The sequence below is a fragment of the Carcharodon carcharias genome, chromosome 3 (assembly GCF_017639515.1).
Source record: "Carcharodon carcharias isolate sCarCar2 chromosome 3, sCarCar2.pri, whole genome shotgun sequence".
Taxonomy (NCBI): domain Eukaryota; kingdom Metazoa; phylum Chordata; class Chondrichthyes; order Lamniformes; family Lamnidae; genus Carcharodon; species Carcharodon carcharias.
This window is the reverse complement of record NC_054469.1, coordinates 65,081,119-65,101,182: the sequence shown is the minus strand read 5'-3', so window position 1 is coordinate 65,101,182 and position 20,064 is coordinate 65,081,119. Positions and strand designations below refer to the sequence as shown.

Here is a 20,064-nt window from a genome sequence, read left to right as displayed (position 1 = left end):
AAATGCTGACTGGGTGACCACTTTGTGGAATACCTTCACTCAGTCCGCAAGCATGACTTAGACCTTCCTATCGCTTGCCCTTTCACCTCAACACCCTGCTCTCATGCCCACATGTCCTCCCTTGGCCAGCTGCAATGTTCCAGTAAAGCCCAACGCAAACTGGAGGAACAGCACTTCATCTTCCGATTAGGCACTTTACAGCCTTCCAGACTTAACATTGAGTTCAACAACTTCAGACCATGAACTTTCTCCTCCATCTTTCCTCCCACCTTCTTTAGTCTTTAACACCACCATTAACACTCCTTGGGTCCATGACATCTTTGTCAATTTCTCCTGAGCTCCTAACTATCCCTGACCAATTTTGCACCACCTGCTCCACCCCTCTTAAACATTATATAATCCATCACATTTCTACTTCTCTTTAGCTCTGAAGAAGGGTCATAGGGGCTCAAAACGTTAATTCTTTCTCGCTCCACAGATACTGCCAGACCTGCTGAGTTTTTCCAGCATTTTCTGTTTTTAAACCAGAGAGTAATATTGGGTCCAAATAACATCAAAAGAGATCGAAAACTTGATTCTTTTGCCAGCAATTCTCATATATATGGGAATGTATAAGGAGTGGTATGTTGCATTGGAATTCTGGTATATAAAATGTATATTTATCTGGAGTCAACTATATTGTAATAACATTCCAATAAGATAGTTCATGTACTTCACTAATTATATTAACTAGTTTCATTTTGCATGTGTAATCAGTCAAGGGATATTTGGTTTAGAAGCTGTATAATTGCTCTAACATAAATAAGCATACACAAGGAGCAACTACCTGATGTAGTCAAAGCAATGGATTTAACCCTGAAACATTTGACAAAATTTATACAATTAGTTATCCAAATAACATGAATGAATGAATCAGATAGAATGAAAAATACATCTATTCAACACAATATTTCAAGAAGAGTCTTGATTCCTGATTGCCAAGTTAGTATGTTACAGAAGCCCAACCTATGTTGTATAATTAAATTTTCTTACCTATATATCTATTTAATTTTTACTATATTAAATGGAGTATTTTGCTTGCTCAGTTGTGTGCTTGACATAAATGTGTTTATTTTTCTTCTTATATTCTGAATTCTCAAAGCCAATTAAATTCCAAATACTCACAGATGTAGTGTTAACAATTGTTGAATACAATTTTTTCCAAAACTCAGTAGTTTAGACCACAATCTTACTGTGCTTAGTATTTTGAATGTGGCTTAGAAAGAGTACTGTACTGAAAAGTATAATGTAATCACTCATTTATGTTGTCTAATATTAATAGTATTTTAAAAAATCTAAATTTAAATTAGGGAGCAGAATACAACTTTACAAATCCCTGGGAAAATGTTGCCTGAATGCTGCATTTTCTAGTGAAAAGTCTCCTTTGTGTTGAAGGTGACATAAAGTCCCCTCCATTTAAAACATATTTATACATACATATGAACATATAACTTAGGAGCAGGAGGCCATTCAGCCCCTCGAACCTGTTCCGCTATTTGATGGCTGATCTGATTGTGTCCTCAGCTCCATTTTCTGGCTACCCCTATATCCTTTGACTTGCTTGTCAATCAAAAGTCTATCCAACTCAGCCTTAAAAATAGTCAATGACCCTGCCTCCACTGGTCTCTGGGGAAGGGAATTCCACAGACCAATGACCCTCAGAAAAAAAATTCTCATCTCCATCTTAAATGGGAGACCCCGTATTTTTAAACTGTGTCCCCAGATCTAGTCTCTTCCACAAAGGGAAACATCCTCTTAGTATCCACCCTGTCAATTCCCCTCAGGATCTTGTTTCAATAAAATCACAATTTATTCTTCTAACCTCCAGTTGGTACAGGTCCAATCTAGCTAACCTTTCCTCATAAGATAACCCCTTCATCCCAGGAGTCGGTCAAGTGAACCTTCTCTGAACTGCGTTGAGAAGTAAAGAGATCAAAACTATACATAGGTGGTCTCACCAACACCCTATACAATTACAGCAAAACTTCCTTACTTTTATATTTCATTCTAACTTGCTGTATCTGCCTAATGACTTTTTGTGATTCATGTACCAGGACACCCAGATCCCTCCGTACCACCAAGTTTTGTGATCTTTCTCCATTGAAATGTTTTTCTTCCTTCCTGCCAAAGCAGAAGAGTTCATATTTTCCCACATTATATTTCATCTGCCAATTTTTTGCTCAATCATTTAACCTATCTATGTCACTTTGTAGACTCTATGTTCTCCTCATAATTTACTTTCCTACCTATCTTTGTGACATCAGCAAACATAGCAACCCTACATTCAGTCCCTTCATCCAAGTTATTTATTTAGATTGTAAATAGTTAAGACCTCAGCACTGATTCTATGGCACTCCACTAGTTAGTTATAGCTTGCCAACCCGAAAATGATCCATTTATCTGTATTCTCTGTTTTCTATTAGCTAACTAATCCTGTATCCATGATGATATGTTTCCCCCTACACTATGAGCTCTTATTTTGTATAGTAACCTTTGATGTGGCACCTTATCAAACACCTTTTGGAAATCCAAGTACACTACATCTACAGGTTTCTCTATTACTTGCTACTTCCTTAAAGATCGCTAAGAAATTGGTCCAACATGATTTCCCTTTCACAAAACTATGTTGACTCTGCCTAATTGCATTAAGATTTTCTAAGTGCCCTACTAAAATCTCCTTAATAGTAGGTTATAGCATTTCCACTATGACAGATGTTAGGCTAACTGCCCTTTAGTTACCTATCGTCAGACTCCTTCCTTTCTTGAATATACTTTTCAGAAAGCAACATTTATGTATGAGTTTGTGTTCATGTTTGCCTTTTTCTTGTTCCTCTACTTTCCAATCCTGGTCTCTGCAACTAAATCACTTGCATGCAAATGAAGTGTATCCAATGCTGAAATAAAGAAATAAGCAGGAAATAAAGACATTTGCTCCAAATCAGATGCAAGTTTATACCTTCCATTATTATGGCTTAGAAAGCCTCAACAGTACTGCTACATTTTAACCAAACAATTGTGTCACAATTGTTTCATTAATATCTTTAACTAATGAAATCTTTTACAGCATTTCCAAATTAATTTAACTGTTGGATTTTTCACTTGTAGCAACTAATCACCAGCTGGCATTCTTTAATCTCTACTAAATTCACATTTAGGTCTGATTATAACCTAACAAAAGTGAACATAATTTTTTAATACACAGCATTTCCACTTAATTTAAAGTCACATTTTAGTCACATTTCACACAACTGTACTTAATTACAGGGCTCAGAATGCAACATTTTTTGATTTCTCATTTACTTTCAAAATATTGTAATCGGATTTGTTGAAACCAAGTTAGATACACAATATACAACCTCTAATTATATATTAAAAAAAACACTTTTTGCTACTATTCAGTTAATAAATACACATGCACTTAAAAGGGAACAAAAAACGTGAAGCTGCTTCAGTTACAATAACATGTCTGGATCACACTGCTTTATACAAGATTATGTTGATTATTACTATATATCAGATCTAATTCAAATAGCAATAGTCATTCCATCAAAATCAATTAACATTTCAGGCATGGCTTTTTTTTCAAAATGTGTGTCCTTTGATGATTCTGTTAAGAACATGTCTTTTTTTAAAAAAAAGTTAAGCAATCTGTTGAATTAAAGCATCCACCTTGAAAATGTTACTCCTTAACTAAAGGAAAGTCAAAACTGTTCACATGTCCTTTGTAATTTAAGTCTTCAGATCTCTACTGTAGCTATTTTAAGCGCTTAGAGTAGACAAATATCAACTCTACTCAGTTATATTGCACATTTTAGAAGAGGTAATAACCTCAGTTTAGCTGCATAAGTTAGAAACATAGAATTTTATTAAAGTCAGTTACTTAATTAGCACCCATGTGCAAATGATAAAATAACCTCCTAGAAAAGCAATTGAAATGTAAACAGTACTAAAAAAAAAATTGTAAAATCTTTCCAGACTCTGTTTTGGTTGCACCAATGGTGATTTAAAACATGTTTACCAAAGAGATCTTTCAAGATGTACACCAACAGTGATGAGGGAAAAAAACATATTCAGTCAATCACAGAAATGGGGGGAGATGGTGGTGTAGTGATATTTTCACTAGAGTAATATTCCAGAGACCCAAGGTAACACACTGGGGACCTGGGTTAGAAACTCACCATAGGTGAAAATTGAATTAAAAAAAAATCTGGAATTAAAAGTCTTATGATGACCACAAAACCATTGCCGATTGTTGTAAAATCCCATCTGGTTCACTAATCTCCTTTACCTGGTCTGGCCTACATGTGACTCCAGGCCCACAACAATATGGTTGACTCCTAAATACCCTCTGAACAAGGACAACTAGGGATGGGCAATAAATGCTGGCCTAGCCAGCGATGCCCACATCCCATGAACGAATAAAAAAATTGCAAACAAGCACCATTGTAGAAAATAAAAAGGTAGAACACAATAAATTGAGCATGTTGGAATTTGTTAAATTGTTATGTATACATTGAACAACAGTGATTCATCTCAAGTTCAGACTATATAGGCATTGATTTTAACCTTATTCATCAGGGTTGGTAGACACTTAAACAAGAGCAGGTTACTTACTTTCTCAGATGCCAATTATTTTTGACCTTTTGCAATGTTAACCTGCAGATTTCTACAGATAGGTGATGTACTACCTAATGCAGGTGGGAGCCTCATAGATTTATACAAATTGAGGTCCTTTCTCAGCAGGACTAGGCTAAAATTTTATTAATTCTAGTAAGTCTAGAACTTTTCTTTGTGCAGCCAGGAGCAGAAGTGTTTCCCCAGGCCCCACATGGAAAATTGCAACATCTCTTATTGTCACTTACCTGGAAGCCTTAAGCACTTCTCAATCTTCACCAACCAGCAGCTGCTCTACATTTATGAGAAATGGACCAGCACATTCAACAAGTCTTGGCAGTTAAAATCGCTGGTGCCTCCTGCTGCCTCTTCCAGACAGGAAGCAAATTGCCATAGTGATTTCCCACTGAAAACCTGATCAGAATTACAATCTGCCCCAGCGTCTAATAAGCTATGGGCAGGAGCACTGTTCTATAAACAACTCACTGGGAGTGAGTTTCCAACCGTCAACCATCTATTTCTCACCTATGATGGCTGAGACCCATCCTATGCAATTTTCAGGCCTGCCTCTAAGGGAACAAGTAGAGACCTTGCCTGCAATGCCCACCTCCTCAGAATGAATACTTTTTTTAAAAAAAAAAAGCATGCTTGCCTGTTTACAGTGGGTGTGTGCTTAACCATGCAAATAGGGGCTATAGGACCCTTTTTCAGGAACAAGTGTACAGAACCAGTGGCCCCCCCCCCCCCACACACACACACACACACACACACACACACACACACACACACACACAGCCCATTTGTAACAGACTTTGAGTGGCTTAAATGGTCCTTAAATGGATCACTGATAACAGCTCGAGAAATGACCCTAACAAACATTTTTGGGAGAAAATGTTTGTGGGGCAGGGAAGTGTGCTCCTTCCAACTTCAAATAAATACCCCAGGCCATTACTGACCTGTGTTTGGGGAGTGGCTCATTCCCCATGGTCTCCCACAACTGACAAGCTGCAGCAGGCACACATTTGGCCTCACGGCTCACAGGCAGCATTTAAATGAGACTCAAACCTGAAAATGGTTCATGCATCCCAAACCTGGCTTCGGGCGGTGACTTGGCCACTTCACCAATTATGCATCTGTTTTTAGCAGAAGTTGAAAATCTCTTTCAGTAAAGTTAAAATTCCATTTCATTAGATTCTAATATTTTTCCTGATGATTTCTGAATCCCATAATTCCATCTACTTTTGTGACCATTGTAAATTGGTGACTTTGTTTAAGCTCCATTATATTATTAACTTGCAGCATTACACTGTACTTGGGACATTATGATTTGGGGTGCTTGGTGGCTGTGAAAGATCCTATATAAACACAAGTCCTTTCTTTCTTTCCATATGTAATCTTTGGTTGAGTAGAGAACAGGGCAGCAAACTGTACTACAAGCTTACTATATAAAATTAGGCAGTATTTTAAATTACTGCACTCCTTACAAAACCATCATGACAATCATTTAAATAATTATGCTTCACTGTAACTAAAGTTTTCAGTTTGTACTTTGCTTGCCATATACTATTTTTAGCTTGCTACTTCAAAAGATGGATCTTGTCCATTGAACATCATGAAACAGCATAAACAGGACTGCATGAAATTACCACACAAAATACACAGATAAAAAGGTAGATGAAAATAGTTCCTGTGATTCTTTTACGCATTGAAAGGATGACCTAGGTGGCTTGAATGAATTTTATTCATAACTACTTTCTGGTGCTAGATTCAAATTTAGAAACATTGCCATACAAAAGCAGGAAAAGACCTTTAAAATAATTCAGTGCTTTAAAGCCGAAGGCACATAAGTTTTTAATTACTGTTACTAAAGCATTCACTTCAAGATAGTGATAAAATTTTGTACTGTCACAGCTATAGCACTTTGCCTTATTTAGAAAATAAGCTACAGAGAAGTACAGATAATTCAAGGAATAAACCATGCAGTCCAATGTAATGTGTCTAATTTGTTTTGTTTGTACAAAATTTACCAATTTATATTGACTTTACAAAATTTAATCTGTAGTGAATTTAGAACTTTCTCAATTTAAACAGCAGTGATGTTCAAACTCTTCTGGGAAACCAGGATAAAACTCAACTCAAGTGGAATAAAATTCATCACGCATTCTAATTTACGGGGAATTCACTTTGCCATCATGGGTTCTTCCAAAGTTAGTGGCAAATGGGCAATGTGAACATGACTCATACTTACAATGGCAGTGTCACCTTTAACTGCAACACAAGTTCAAAGAGGTAGCCATGTTTTTGGCCCTTTGTGTACTGAAGTGCTAATATCCACACCAAATAAACCACCAAAGCCATTTCCTATGCCTGGTGTGTCTGAAACTTGTCACCATCTAACTGGGTGATAAAATTAAATGTTGCAAGCATGCATTGGTATTTTAATATGGACGCAGCTCCTGTAGAAAATGCCTCAAGATATAAAAGGGGCATTTCTATCTGGCACCAGAACTGCAGCTGGTTTTACAGAACTGTCTCAGAAAGTAAGTCTGCAATATAAATTTGGAATTGGATGCCTGTTAAATGACAAAACCGTTTGTCTATGTTTAGTGATTACCTACAGGCAGCTGTCCATTATCGGTCACATGCATGCATGAAGCATTATCAGCCTTGCTCCACTGTGGCTGTAACTGTAAAGGAGATAGCTCTCATCCTCGCACTAGGATAATAGCCAAAGTTGTAGTATCAGGGTCATTCAATCTGAATATTACTGTGAAAGGGATAAAACTGTTACTCTTGTACTACAAGAACCACAGAATTGGTGAATTAGTCTGCAGTCAGCTTCAAGTCTTAGTAACTATTAAAACAATTGTAAATACAAAATTATGGGATAAGTGGGGTTTTACTAAATAATCCATACATAACTTCATTACGTTTTATGCATAGCTGTTTATTTTGGTTCCATGATTCTTGTAACTCAGAATCATTGAAAGGTCACACTGAGGTTTTGGTTGTTCAGTTTTCATCCCCTTTTACACATCTAATTCAGATTCCATTTGGATTACATTGATCTGAATCAAATTTAATACATTTAGCATTTATATTATGCCGGTAGTTTGGGTAAATGTATCAAGGGCAACAATTCACCCCAAAGCGTGCAAAGCAGAAACGAGTCACAGACGTGCCATGATGACGTAAAAATGATGAATTCATCACATTAGACAATAATTCAAATCCATTCCAGGCTGTTTAATTTAGACACACATTGAAGCAAGTTTTGAATCAATCTGGAATGGCAATGCAGATCATTTTAGTTCCAAATTGACCAAACCAGTAAATTCATAACATTTGCACAATGCCTTGGATTCAGATCAACTGTCAATTCAGTTTGAATCTTAATTTACATCTTTGGTGTAAATGGGGTTTAAACAGTCTAATGATCCTGAGAGAAGCACCATTGTTTCATGACTGGCTTAATCCTCTTTTTCTTTGATCACCTCTCCACGAAGCACCTTCCTCCTTTGACGAAGCATGTGGAAATACAGTTGTGGAAAAACTTGATTGCAAATAAATTTGAGGAGAGAGAGAAATAAGCATTAGATTCATGAGATGCAGATTATATAAATAATTATCTTTTATATGAAACTTGATACCATTATTCAATTTACTAATGCCCAGATTAAACTTCCATTGAAGTCACAAAGGTCACAAAATCTGTGCCAGTGTAAACATTGTGGTTGATTTCAGATCAGCACAAATTCAAACATGTGCAAAAGGCTTGCTGAAGTGGCCCACTCCACTTGTTACATTTCTATAATGGCATCTCCTGCATTACCAAATTTACAAGATAAGCTTCACCTCTATTTTGACATTTTGTAATTTAAAAAATCTTGTGTGCAAGTATAGACCCATACAAATAATATTGTATAACCTATTGGAGGCGAGTGAGTTTGGTTGAACCTTAATTAAATAGAGTAACAGACTTCCAGATGGAGGTAAAGGAAGCAGTTAGCAATAAGAAAAGTATTAGAAATATTAAAATGCATCTAGAGGAGAGAGCAAAAAATTGTTAGGACGGTGGCAAATCATTTTTTTCCTTTTGTTTGAAGTCACAGATCAACTAGTGAACAGTTAGGTCCATTTACAGAATAACTTCAGAGGATAATAAATCAGACAAAGGTATGGCAGTTAAATTGAATACATCATTTAAGGCTGATTTAACTCAGGGTGGAAATTGTCTGTGTGGGGGCCACTGCAGAATGCAAATTGTCTAGTCCTGAAATTCTCAAACCTTCTTTCAGTCCCTTGTTCAAACCAGCAGGAAGTCCTGACTGGTGAGCAGGAGCTGAATTTCAGGCAGAAGACTGCTGAAGAAACAGTCCCTAATACTCAGGAAAGTGGTTGGGATGGTGATCAGGACATTGCAATCAGGAATGCATTCCTTCTTTGAAGAAGGGTCATACAGACTCAAAATGTTAACTCTGTTTCTTTCTCCTCAGAGGCAGCTAGACCTGCTGAGTTTTTCCAGCATTTTCTGTTTTTGTTTTATGCATCCCTTCTCCTCAGACAGAGGAAACTTTAAAAAAAAACTTGCATTTCTTGGTCTCTTCTGTCTCTGGCTCCCTTTGCTGCCTAGCTCCTTTTGCTATCCAAAACCTGTTGGAAGGCAGTAGGTTCAGTGGGAGTAAGTTGCTGCAGCTATTTTTACTGCCCTCCAGCCTGTACTGAAAGATTGGCAGAGTTATAATTGTCCCTTTTTAAAATCTATTTTAACCATGTGGCATTACCTAACAGATAAGACGATAGCCCAAATTGTCTTGTGATCTGCAAGCAACCAATGAGGTTTTGTTTTGAATAGTTAACTAATGCATCTTACAGGAAATTCTATGACCAATTGAAACATTTTGACCCAACATTGATCTTATAACCAAATTTCAGATTTGTATTCAATTTTATGCCATATATTTTACACATGTAATATCCATACTTCTTTTCATTCGCCACATATGGAAAAAACAATCAGTGTCAACTAATTTTGGGACCTAAACTCAAGGGCTGAATCAGTCAGGGCAGGCACCATTTACCAATTCTATCTATCTGTTTAACTAATACTTATATACAACTTAGGTACTTGTATTCATATTCCCAGCAGAATAAAATCACAATTAAAATGTTTGCGTTTAGCTCAAGCATTTGCTGCTTTAAGTAAATAACTTAAAATTTCACACAATATCAATTGCATTAAAACAAGGATTTTAAGTATTTTGTTTATTTGTTCATGCCTATGGATTCTCCTGGGTTCTGTTTGGCTTCTAACCATTCTTGAAAACTCACATAAGGACATATTGAATGCATCTACCTACATTTTCTTCACAAAATAAAAACACGGGTAAGATGTAAAGATGTGCCAGCCAACTAAAGATAGAAGATAAGCCGATTCCATGCATTCATGCACAGATAAGACATGAACATTTACTCAAAATGTCTACAAGCCTGGTGCTGATTTTTTTTCTTTTAAAATTATCACATAAACCTATAAAAGGTACTTACGTGGTATATATGCTATCATTACAATGATAAGACAAGTGTAGTAGTCGAATGAGACATTGTACTTGTTCGGAAGTCTCAGAGAATATATGCCAGACTTCTTTACAAAAGGCAGGGCACTATAAATTGTAAGGAGTTCACCGACAACACCAATTGGGTACAAGATGATAAAGAAGTTGTATCTGCAAACAGGAATAATAATTTATTAAAAATTATCATTGATGTCAAATAGACTAACAAAAATTACTGTCAGGAATGAAAAGACTAAACATTCCATGTCTCCATAATCTACAAATAGGAGCTATTAGAAAGTTTGACAAGAGATGCTTTCATCAACTTTGTCTTGTTAGATTGAGGTATTATACTTGGACTTGATATGTTCAGTCTAATTATAGGTTGTTTAATTACATAATTAAAGTTAGAATTGGAGGTCCAGGTATATATTAAAAGATAGCTTGTAAGAACTGGGTGTTGTACTGGGTTTGATAACAGCCCTACAAATCTTGGACCTGGGTTCAAACCAATCCAAAACAATGGGATAAAAGTCTGTAGGCTGTAAGGGTTCAGTGTGAATGAGTTTCAATAGTCACAATCTAAATCCTGGCAGGTATGCATTTATGGCACAAAAAAAATCAGCATTAAGTAGCAATGTCAATGAGGCTGTCCTAAGGATGGTCAGGGCAGGAAATAGGAAAAAATATCAGGAGATTCTAAGGATGCGACTCACCACCTTGTTGGAGCAATGTAGGAGGAGCTTTACTCTGTATGTAGCCATGTAATGACTGACTAAAGCGTGCTTGAAAGTAAAAATGTTCTACTCCAAAGCACTCATATCCCTCACCTTGGGAAACAACAAAAAGAAAGCTGCCTTACAGTTGGAAAAAAAAAGAAAAAAAAACACTAAAACAGGTGTTGGACTTGACAAGATGCTTGGGCCAGGATTTTCCACACGTGATAGGAAGGGTGTGCTCAGTGATGAGATTGGAAAATCTCACGAGAAGGCCCTTGGGACATTTCCCGGCGACATAAATCTGGGAAGCGATTGTCTTCTCCCTCGGTCAATGGTGTGCCACATTTCCCGCCATTGGATGTCAGGAATTTAATTTGAATACATTTGCATATCATTATTGTGGCCACACACCGAAATCACCCCCACACATCTGATTTAAATCCCACGTTGGCATGATTCTAGAACGGCATGATTTACAATTGCTTTTAAAAGGTGTGCACCTGGCAATCTGAACTTCTAGGGGAACTCAGAGTTGAGTGCACACAACTTAGCACAGCGCTCGCAAGGATCCCATTGCAAGGAACCAGCCCCACGGATTCAGGAGAGGTTATAGGCAATTCTTCACAGCAGCATCTTCATGGTTGGCTCGTGGTGCTGGGGCTAGGGCAACAGTGCCGGAGAGGAGGGAACCTCAGGGCTAGGTAATGGTGCTGAACAGAATGGAACCTCAGGGTTAGGGCAATGGTACTAGAGAGAGGAGAGAAAAGGGAACCTTGGGGTTAGGGCAACAGTGTGAGGCAAGGCGAGGCAGGACGGGGCGGGGCAGGAGTCATGGCAGCACAGGCTGAAGGTTGCGCACATGCCGGTTGAGGGGAGGGTTGAGAAAACATGTCAAAGATGAGTACTCTTCCGCAGATGAGACTATCTAACTTGAACTCAACGGATAAGCTTAGAGTCAGGCCACTCAAGCAATTGTGCCCACTCAGACCGCACTAATTCCTAAGAATGCCAATGATTGCTCCTCTACTGTTAACACCTTGCGCGCCGACTTCAAAATCGAATGTGCTTGTGGTGCTGCAGAACCATTGGGCAAGCTTGAGGATCCCCTTGGGAAAGATACCCGTGGAACACTGACGGTGGGGTGCGCTCCCAATCTCTTGCATTATGTTTAAGTAGACATTGAAAAGTCACCCTCACGATCCAAGAAAACCATGAAGCCTTGGCGTGCAGGTTAGTGCAACGCCTGCGCCTGAGATGAGAGTTCAGGATGTAATCAAGTGGCCGAAGCTGTCACCAGCCAATCATGTAGTGTGGAGCAGTGGTGGGTGGGGTTTGATCAACCATCATGTGCACTAAACACTGGGCATCTATGTGGTGGCCACGACTCTCCAGCAGGAATAATGGGGCCTTGAAAGACAGCTGCGGGCGATGACTTGACCAAGTGTGGTCCTTAGGAGACAAATGCTGACCCTCGCGTCTCTCTCTTTGATACTGCAGCGAGGAGACCATCAGGAAGATAGAGCCTGGTGATCTCGCTGATTGCTTCGTTGCTTATAGTTAGGCAAGAAGACGGAGAAGAATGTGATGGAGGTGCTGGGCTCATCAAGGGGAGGAGCAGAGCCTTCAAGACCAAGGGGCGGCAGGGCCTCCTCCAGAAAGCCATCATTCATAGGTGCCTCACTAGACTCAGGGTCTATAGATAGTGCATGAGCAAGAACCAGTGTCACTGATGACTGCACATGTCAAGGGAACTGGTCATGCACATATGTCACCTTCTGCAGGATTTGGTGCCATGGAGATTCGGAGGATATCCACTGCCAGTGGCAATGAAGGTGACTGCCACACTCAATGTCTACGGCTGTGGATCCTTCCAGGGTTCCAGTGGGGACCTTTGCGGGGTCATGCAAGCCTCCGCCCATAAATGTATCCAGGAGGTCATGGACACCATTTTGTACACAATATCGTCAACTTCGACAAAGGTCAGGTGAACCAGGAGGCAAGGGTGCTGGGATTTGTTGAGGCTTTCAGATTACCACATGTGCAGGGTGCCATCAACTGCGCTCACGTGGCTCTTAAATCACCTGTGCAGTGGCCTCAGACTGTTGCTGAGAGAAGATACAATGAGGTTCATGCCACAATCTGGAGTTTGGTGGAGCACAACATAGGGATCCTGAAAATGAGGTTCCTGTGCCTCGACAGATCTGACAAAGCACTCCATTACACGCCCCAGAGGGTGTCACACATTATTGTGGTTTGCTGTGTGCTACACAACCTGGCAATGCAAATGGGTGAGGATCTGGATGACAAGGAGATGCAAGAAACACATGTCTCCTCTGATGAGGAGGAAGGTGAAGGGGATGAGGGTGATGAGGTCCTGGAAGACGAGGGTGCAGCCGATGAGATCATTGCACTGGCCAAACGAGGCAGGCATACTCGTGAGGCTCTCATTGCCACAAGAATCCTGGAGGATGATGATGAGACACAGTGAGGACACTCCTGTGATCTTCACGTTGCATCTGGGAATGTCTGACACTTGTCTGGCTGAGGGCAGCTTACATATACTCTTGTGAAGAGGCTCATATCATGGAGACACTGCTGAGATACAGTGGGCAAATGGACTTTAAGACAGCTTGATCCTATGGCAGGCTTCATCACCTGTTCACTTCAGCAACACACCTTCATCTGTCAGGAATGGTTATGGGTTGGGGGTGACGGGCAGCCCCACCTCTAAGGTGCTGAGAGCACACAGAGAACATCAAGGAGCCCAGTGACGATAGGGTACGAGATTCTTGCAACAAACATAAGCCACGTCGAGGTGCAGGCATCACTGATCTGTAGTGTGACTTTGTACCCGGACAATCACTGTGATCAAAAGGTTACAGTTTGCACAGGGAAGTGCCCTGGACTGTGACACTTGCCTTCATTCTGTGCAGGAGCTAATATTTCATATCTTATTGACATGAACGTTGCTTATCATAACAAGACAACATTCTTGGGAGTGTATTTACAATGGTCAACATTATGTACAAGTGATTAACACCCATGTCCACGTTGTTCAACCACATTTTCTTGACCTTTCTAACCCTGCCGCTACATCTTGGTGTATTCTCAACATATACAGTGGAGGTGGATGTGGCCTGCTGACTGCTATGCCCTGTTGTCTGTGATGACCTTGGCAGATGTCCTCTGGAGGGTCGAGACCTGAGCGCCTCAGCCTGCTTTCGGGGTCCTGCTGTGTGGCAGTGCCACCCTGCATGCCCTAGATCTGCTGGGGTCACAGGAAGAGGGGATTCAGATGGGCCAGACACTCACTGAGTCACCTGCGTGGACCCCGTGCATCTACTGATCCTCCTCCCTAATGGCTCCAGAGGGCCCGTGACTGACTCCTCAAGAGGAAGGGGCAGCTGGAGTGAGCTCGAAATGTCTCACACCCTCGCCTCGCATTGATACAGATGTCACAGTCCAGGGCACTTCCCCTGTGCAAACTGTAACCTTTTGATCACAGTGATTGTCCGGGTACAAAGTCACACTACAGATCAGTGATGCCTGCACCTCGAAGTGGCTTGTGTTTGTTGCAAGAATCTCGTACCCAAATGTCACTGGGCTCCTTGATGTTCTCTGTGTGCTCTCAGCACCTTAGAGGTGGGGCTGCCCGCCACCCCCAACCCACAACCATTCCTGACAGATGAAGGTGTGGTGCTGAAGTGAACAGGTGATGAAGCCTGCCATAGGATCAAGCTGTCTTAAAGTCCATTTGCCCACTGTATCTCAGCAATGTCTCCATGATATGAGCCTCTTCACAAGAGTGTATGTAAGCTGCCCTCAGCCAGACAAGTGTCAGACATTCCCAGATGCAACGTGAAGATGTATGAAAGTCCCTCAGCGATGGAGTGCAGCTCCTGCAGTAGCGGAGGACCAATGTCCTGGACCAAGGTCTCCACAGCAGCTGCCTTCCAGTGTTGACCTCAGTGCATTGGCATGCTGGCACTATCACCTTGGTCTGAAGGCAAACTGAATCCTCCATTGTGACTTGCAATCTGAGGAATGCAGTGGACATCTCTTCCTGATGTTCTTGAGTTTGTCTTTGCAGCTCCAGCAACTGAGATATGACTGAATCTAGAGGCTCCTCAACTGACTTGGACTCAGCAGATTCCTGGCCTCCAGCAATCCTTTGAGGACTGGCACCTTGGGGAGTTGATGCTTCCACCTGCTGTGCATCAGACAGTGCGATGTGCCCACCAGATTGTGACCCCGAGGCTACTAGAGAACTAGGTCCCACCGAGGTTTGTCTCTCTGCACTGGTGGTGAGTGTAGGTGAGCGCTGTGATGGGTCTTCAAGGTCAGTGTCTGTGGATTCCGCTTCCGTGGTGTTGAGGACCTGGCTCATGGATGCCCTTGACTGCTTTCCAGATGTGCCTGCGAAAGAAAGGAGAGATAATTAATGCATGGGAGGGGGCTGTGAAATAGGAGACATCACTCACAGCATGGTTGTCTGATGGATGTTTCAGTGCTGGATCTTCACTTGGTTGAGTGCCACCGACTTCACCATCAGCCCATGAACCGCCCACATCCTCAACGGGCAGCTGAACTGCTCTATTTTCAATGTCTGTCAGGACCTTGAAATTGGGCATTCCTCCACCAGTCTGGAACCCTCTTCTTTTTGTTGTGTGCCAGCTTGTGCTGCATGAAGACAGATGGGAAGTAAGCAGGATGCCTGCCAGGCCAGATGAGAAGGATTGAAAACCAAAAATGCTGGAAAAACTCAGCAGATCTGACAGCATCTGTGGAGAGAGAAACAGAGTGAATGTTTTGAGTCTGTATGACTCTTTTTCAGAGTTGAAGAGTAGAAATGTGATGAAATTTATACTGTTTAAGATGGGGTGGAGCAGGTGAAGCTGGATCGAGGGTCAGCGATAGGTGGGGAGAGATTGGCAAAGATGTCATGGACAAAAAAACTAAGGGAGTGTTAATGGTAGTGGTAAGGGCCAGAGAAGGTGCCAATATTGGCATAAAGGTAAGAAAGCAGAATGTGTTAATAGCAGAACAAGGGTCAGCACTCTGTGAAAGAACAACACGGAACAAGTAACAGATGGCCCTTTTGGGGGTGGGGTGGGGGTAGGGGGCAGTCCTTGTGGGAAAACAATAGAAAAGGGGGTAAAAAAAGGGGAATAAAAAATGGGGGGGGAACCTTGGTTAAGGAAGAAGGAAGATATGTCAGAAACACCATTTTGGAAAGTGGCATCACTGGAACAGATGCAGCGGAAGTGAAGGAACTGAGAGAATGGGATGGAGTCCTTACAGGAAGCAGGGTGTGAGGGCCTGTAGTCAAGGTAGCTGTGGGAGTCGGTGGGCTTATAATGAATATTGGTGGACATTCTATCACTAGGAATGGGGACAAAGAGATCTCCAGATGAGAAGGATGCCTGACATGTATGCCAGGACGGGATGAGGGCACAATCCACAGGGCAGATGAAGGTATGTGTGAGAGAGAGAGTGGTGGTGTCTCTTCAGCTGGCAGTTAATATGATCCCTGTGGATGTGTGACGGTTTGAGCGTGTGTGAGTTGAGAGTGATGAGAAGGGCAACTTACCCTGGTGGAACAGAGATCATCATTCATCCTCTTTCGGCACTGGATGGCTGTTCTCTTTTGGAGGGCATTGGCACTGACTACCACCACTACCTCCCATGCTGGATTGGTGACCATGCTTGCTGGCCTTCATCCAAAGCAGGGGTAGAGGACATCATGACAGGCTTCCACTGTGTCTAGCAGGCACTCAAGGGAGGTGTCGCTAAATTTGGGTGCAGCCTGTTTCCTAGTTCCCAGCAGCTTCCTATCCCTTGGAGAGTGCTAGCTCTGTGCAAGAGCGACCTTTGAATATGGTGCCTGGTTTACTGAAGCTCTGAGGTCACCGTGGGGCAGACGAATCTGAGGCTGCCCTATAAGTGATCCAACGTAAAACCCTTGCCTCTTAAAAACAATGTTCCACACCATGTGGGGTGAAATTCCGCTATTACCATTGGCAAGTCAAACATGATTTTCCTGCCTGATATCAGACTTCGCCAATTTCAAGGAAAATCCTGGCCTTATATAGGTCAGGAAGTATTACTACAACAATGGAGAATACTAATCAGTTATGAGGATAGATAGTAAAGCTGGGGCTGCTCTCCCTAAAGAAGGCTGAGAGGAGGTTTGATAAGAGGTGTTCATTGTCATGATTATTTTGTCATTTATGTGGGATGTGGGTGTCGCTGGCTAGGCCAGCATTTATTGCCCAATCCTAATTGCCCTTGAGAAGGTTGTAGTGAGCTACTTTCTTGAACCACTGCAGTCCATGTGGTATAAATACACCCACAGTGCTGTTAGGGAGGGAGTTCCAGGATTTTGTCCCAGGAACAGTGAAGGAATGGCACAAGTCAGGATGGCGAGTGGCTTGGAGGGGAATGACTAGGTGGTAGTGTTCCCATGTGTATGCTGCCCTTGTCCTTCTAGATGATAATGGTCATGGGTTTGGAAGGTGCTGGCTAAGGAGGCTAAGGAGGCTTGGTGAGTTCCTGCAATGCATCTTGTAGATGGTACACACTGCTGCCACCGTGTGTTGGTGATGGGGAGAGTAAATGTTTGTGGATGGGGTGACAATCAAATGAGTTTCTTTGTCCTAGATGGTGTCAAGCTTCTCAAGTGTTGTTGGAGCTGTAGTCATCCAGGTAAGTGGAGAGTATTCCATCACACTCCTGATTTGTGTCTCGTAGATGGTGGACAGCCTTTGGGGAGTCAGGAGGTGAGTTGCTGGCCGCAGGATCCCTAGCATCAGACCTGTCCTTGTAGCCATAATATTTATATGGGTAGTCCAGTTCAGTTTCTGGGCAATGGTAACCCCCAGAATGTTGATATTGGAGGATTCATTGAATATAATACATTGAATGTCAAGGAGTGATGGTTAGATTCTCTCTTGTTGGAGACGGCCATTACCTGGCACTCGTGGCGTGAATGTTACTTGCCATTTGTCAGCCCAAGCCTGGATACTGTCCAAATGCAGCAAAACCTGGACATGGGCTGCTTTAGTATCTGACAAGTCACTAATGGTGCTGAACATTGCGCAATTATCAGCAAACATTCTCATTACAGACCTTATGATGGATGGGAGATCATTGATGCAGCAGCTGAAGATGGTTGGGCCGAGGACACTACCTTGAGGAACTCCTGCAAAGATGTTCTGGAACTAAGATGATTAACCTCCAACAACCACAACCATATTCCTTTTTGCAAGTATGAATCCAACCAGTGGAGAGCTCCCCACCTCCCTGATTCCTAGTGCCTCCAGTTTTGCTAGAGCTCCTTGGTGTCATACTCAGTCAAATGCTGCCTTGATGTCAAGGGCAGTCACTCGCACCTCAGCTCTTTTGTCCATGTTTGAACCAAAGCTGAAATGAGGGCAGGAGCTGAGTTTCCCTGGTGGAACCCAAATGGAGTATCAGTGAACATGTTATTGCTAAACAAGTGCCACTTGATAGCATTGTTGATGACCCCTTCCATCACTTTACTGAAGATCGAGAGTAGGTTCATGGGGCAGTAATTGGTTGGGTTGGATTTTTCCTGCTTTTTATATACAGGACATAGCTGGGCACTTTTCCACATTGCCAGTGTTGTAGCTGTACTGGAACAATTTGGCTAGCGCTGTGGCTAGTTCTGGAGCACAAGTCTTCAGTACTATTGCTGGAATGTTGTCAGGGCCCATAGCACCTGCAGTATCCAGTGCCTTCAGCCATTTCTTGATATCACATGGAGTAAATCGAAGTGGCTGAAGACTGCCATCTGTGAAGCTGGGGACTTCCGGAGGAGGCCGAAATGAATTATCCACTTGGCACTTCCTGCTGAAGATTGTTGCAAATGCTTCTGCTTTGTCTGTTGCATTGAAATGCTGGGCTTCCCCATCATTGAGGATGGGGATATTTGTGGAGTTTCCTCTTCCAATGTGTTATTTAATTGTCCACCACCATTCACAGCTAGATGTGACAAGACTGCAGAACTTAGATCTGATCTGTTTGTTGTGGAATAGCTTCACTCTGTCTATCAATTGCTGCTTATGCTGTTTGGCATGTAAGTAGTCCTGTGTTGTAGCTTCACCAGTTTGAAACCTGAGTTTTAAGTGTACCCGGTGCAGCTCCTGGCATGCCCTCCTGCACTCATCATTAAACCATGGTTCATCCCCTGGCTTGTTGGTAAGAGTGGGGGATATGCTAGGCCATGAGGTTACAGATTGTGGTCGAGTACAATTCTGCTGCTGCTGATGACCCACAGAGCCTCACAGATGCCCAATCTTGAGCTATTAAATCTGATCGAAAACTATTCCATTTAGCACAGTGGTAGTGCTACACAAAATGATGGAAGGCCTCCTTAACTTGAGGACGGTACTTCATCTTCACAAGGACTGTGCAGTGGTCATTCCTACTGATAATGTCATGGACAGATGCATTTGCGGCAGGCAGGTTGGTGAGGATGAGGTCAATTATGTTTTTTCCCCTTGTTGGTTCCCAGTCTAGTAGCTATGACCTCAATGACTTGGCCAACTCGGTCTGTATTGGTGCTACTGAGTCACTCTTGCTGATGGACATTGAAGTCCCCCACCCAGAGTACATTTTATGCCCTTAGCACCCTCAGCGCTTCCTTCAAGTCATGTTCAACGTGGAGGAGTACTGATCTATCAGCTGAAGGGGAATGGTACGTGATAATCAGCAGAAGGTTTCCTTGCCCATGTTTGATCCAGTACCATGAGACTTCATGGGGTCCGGAGTTGATGTTGAGAACTCCCAGGGCAACTCCCTCCTGACTGTATACCACTGTGCCACCACCTCTGTTGGTGGGGATAGAACATACCCAGGAATGGTGATGGTGCTGTCTGGGACATTATGTGTTGGTATGATTCTGTGTGTATGACTATGTCAGGCTGTTGCTTGACTAATCCATGAGACAGCTCTCCCAATGTTGGTAAGGAGGACTTTCCAGGGTCAACAGGGCCAGGTTTGCCGTTGTTGTTTCTGATGCCTAGGTTGATGCTGGGTGGTCCATCCAGTTTCATCCCTTTTAGCGGTTTGATACAACTGAATGGCTTGCTAGGCAATTTCAGAGGGCATTTAAG

The 20,064-nt window shown here is 42.1% G+C and overlaps 1 protein-coding gene across 1 annotated transcript in view; it reads right to left on the bottom strand.

The window, feature by feature from the left end:
* Positions 1–6,376: 6,376 nt before the first annotated feature.
* hacd1 (3-hydroxyacyl-CoA dehydratase 1) overlaps positions 6,377–20,064 on the bottom strand; it is an 84,313-nt gene continuing 70,625 nt past the window's right edge. Inside the window, exons 6-7 of the mRNA XM_041183132.1 lie at positions 10,201–10,379; positions 6,377–8,206 (exon numbers count right to left, since the gene is read on the bottom strand). Coding sequence (XP_041039066.1) covers positions 8,124–8,206; positions 10,201–10,379 — 262 coding nt within the window. The 3' untranslated portion in view covers positions 6,377–8,123. The remainder of the gene's footprint in view (positions 8,207–10,200; positions 10,380–20,064) is intronic.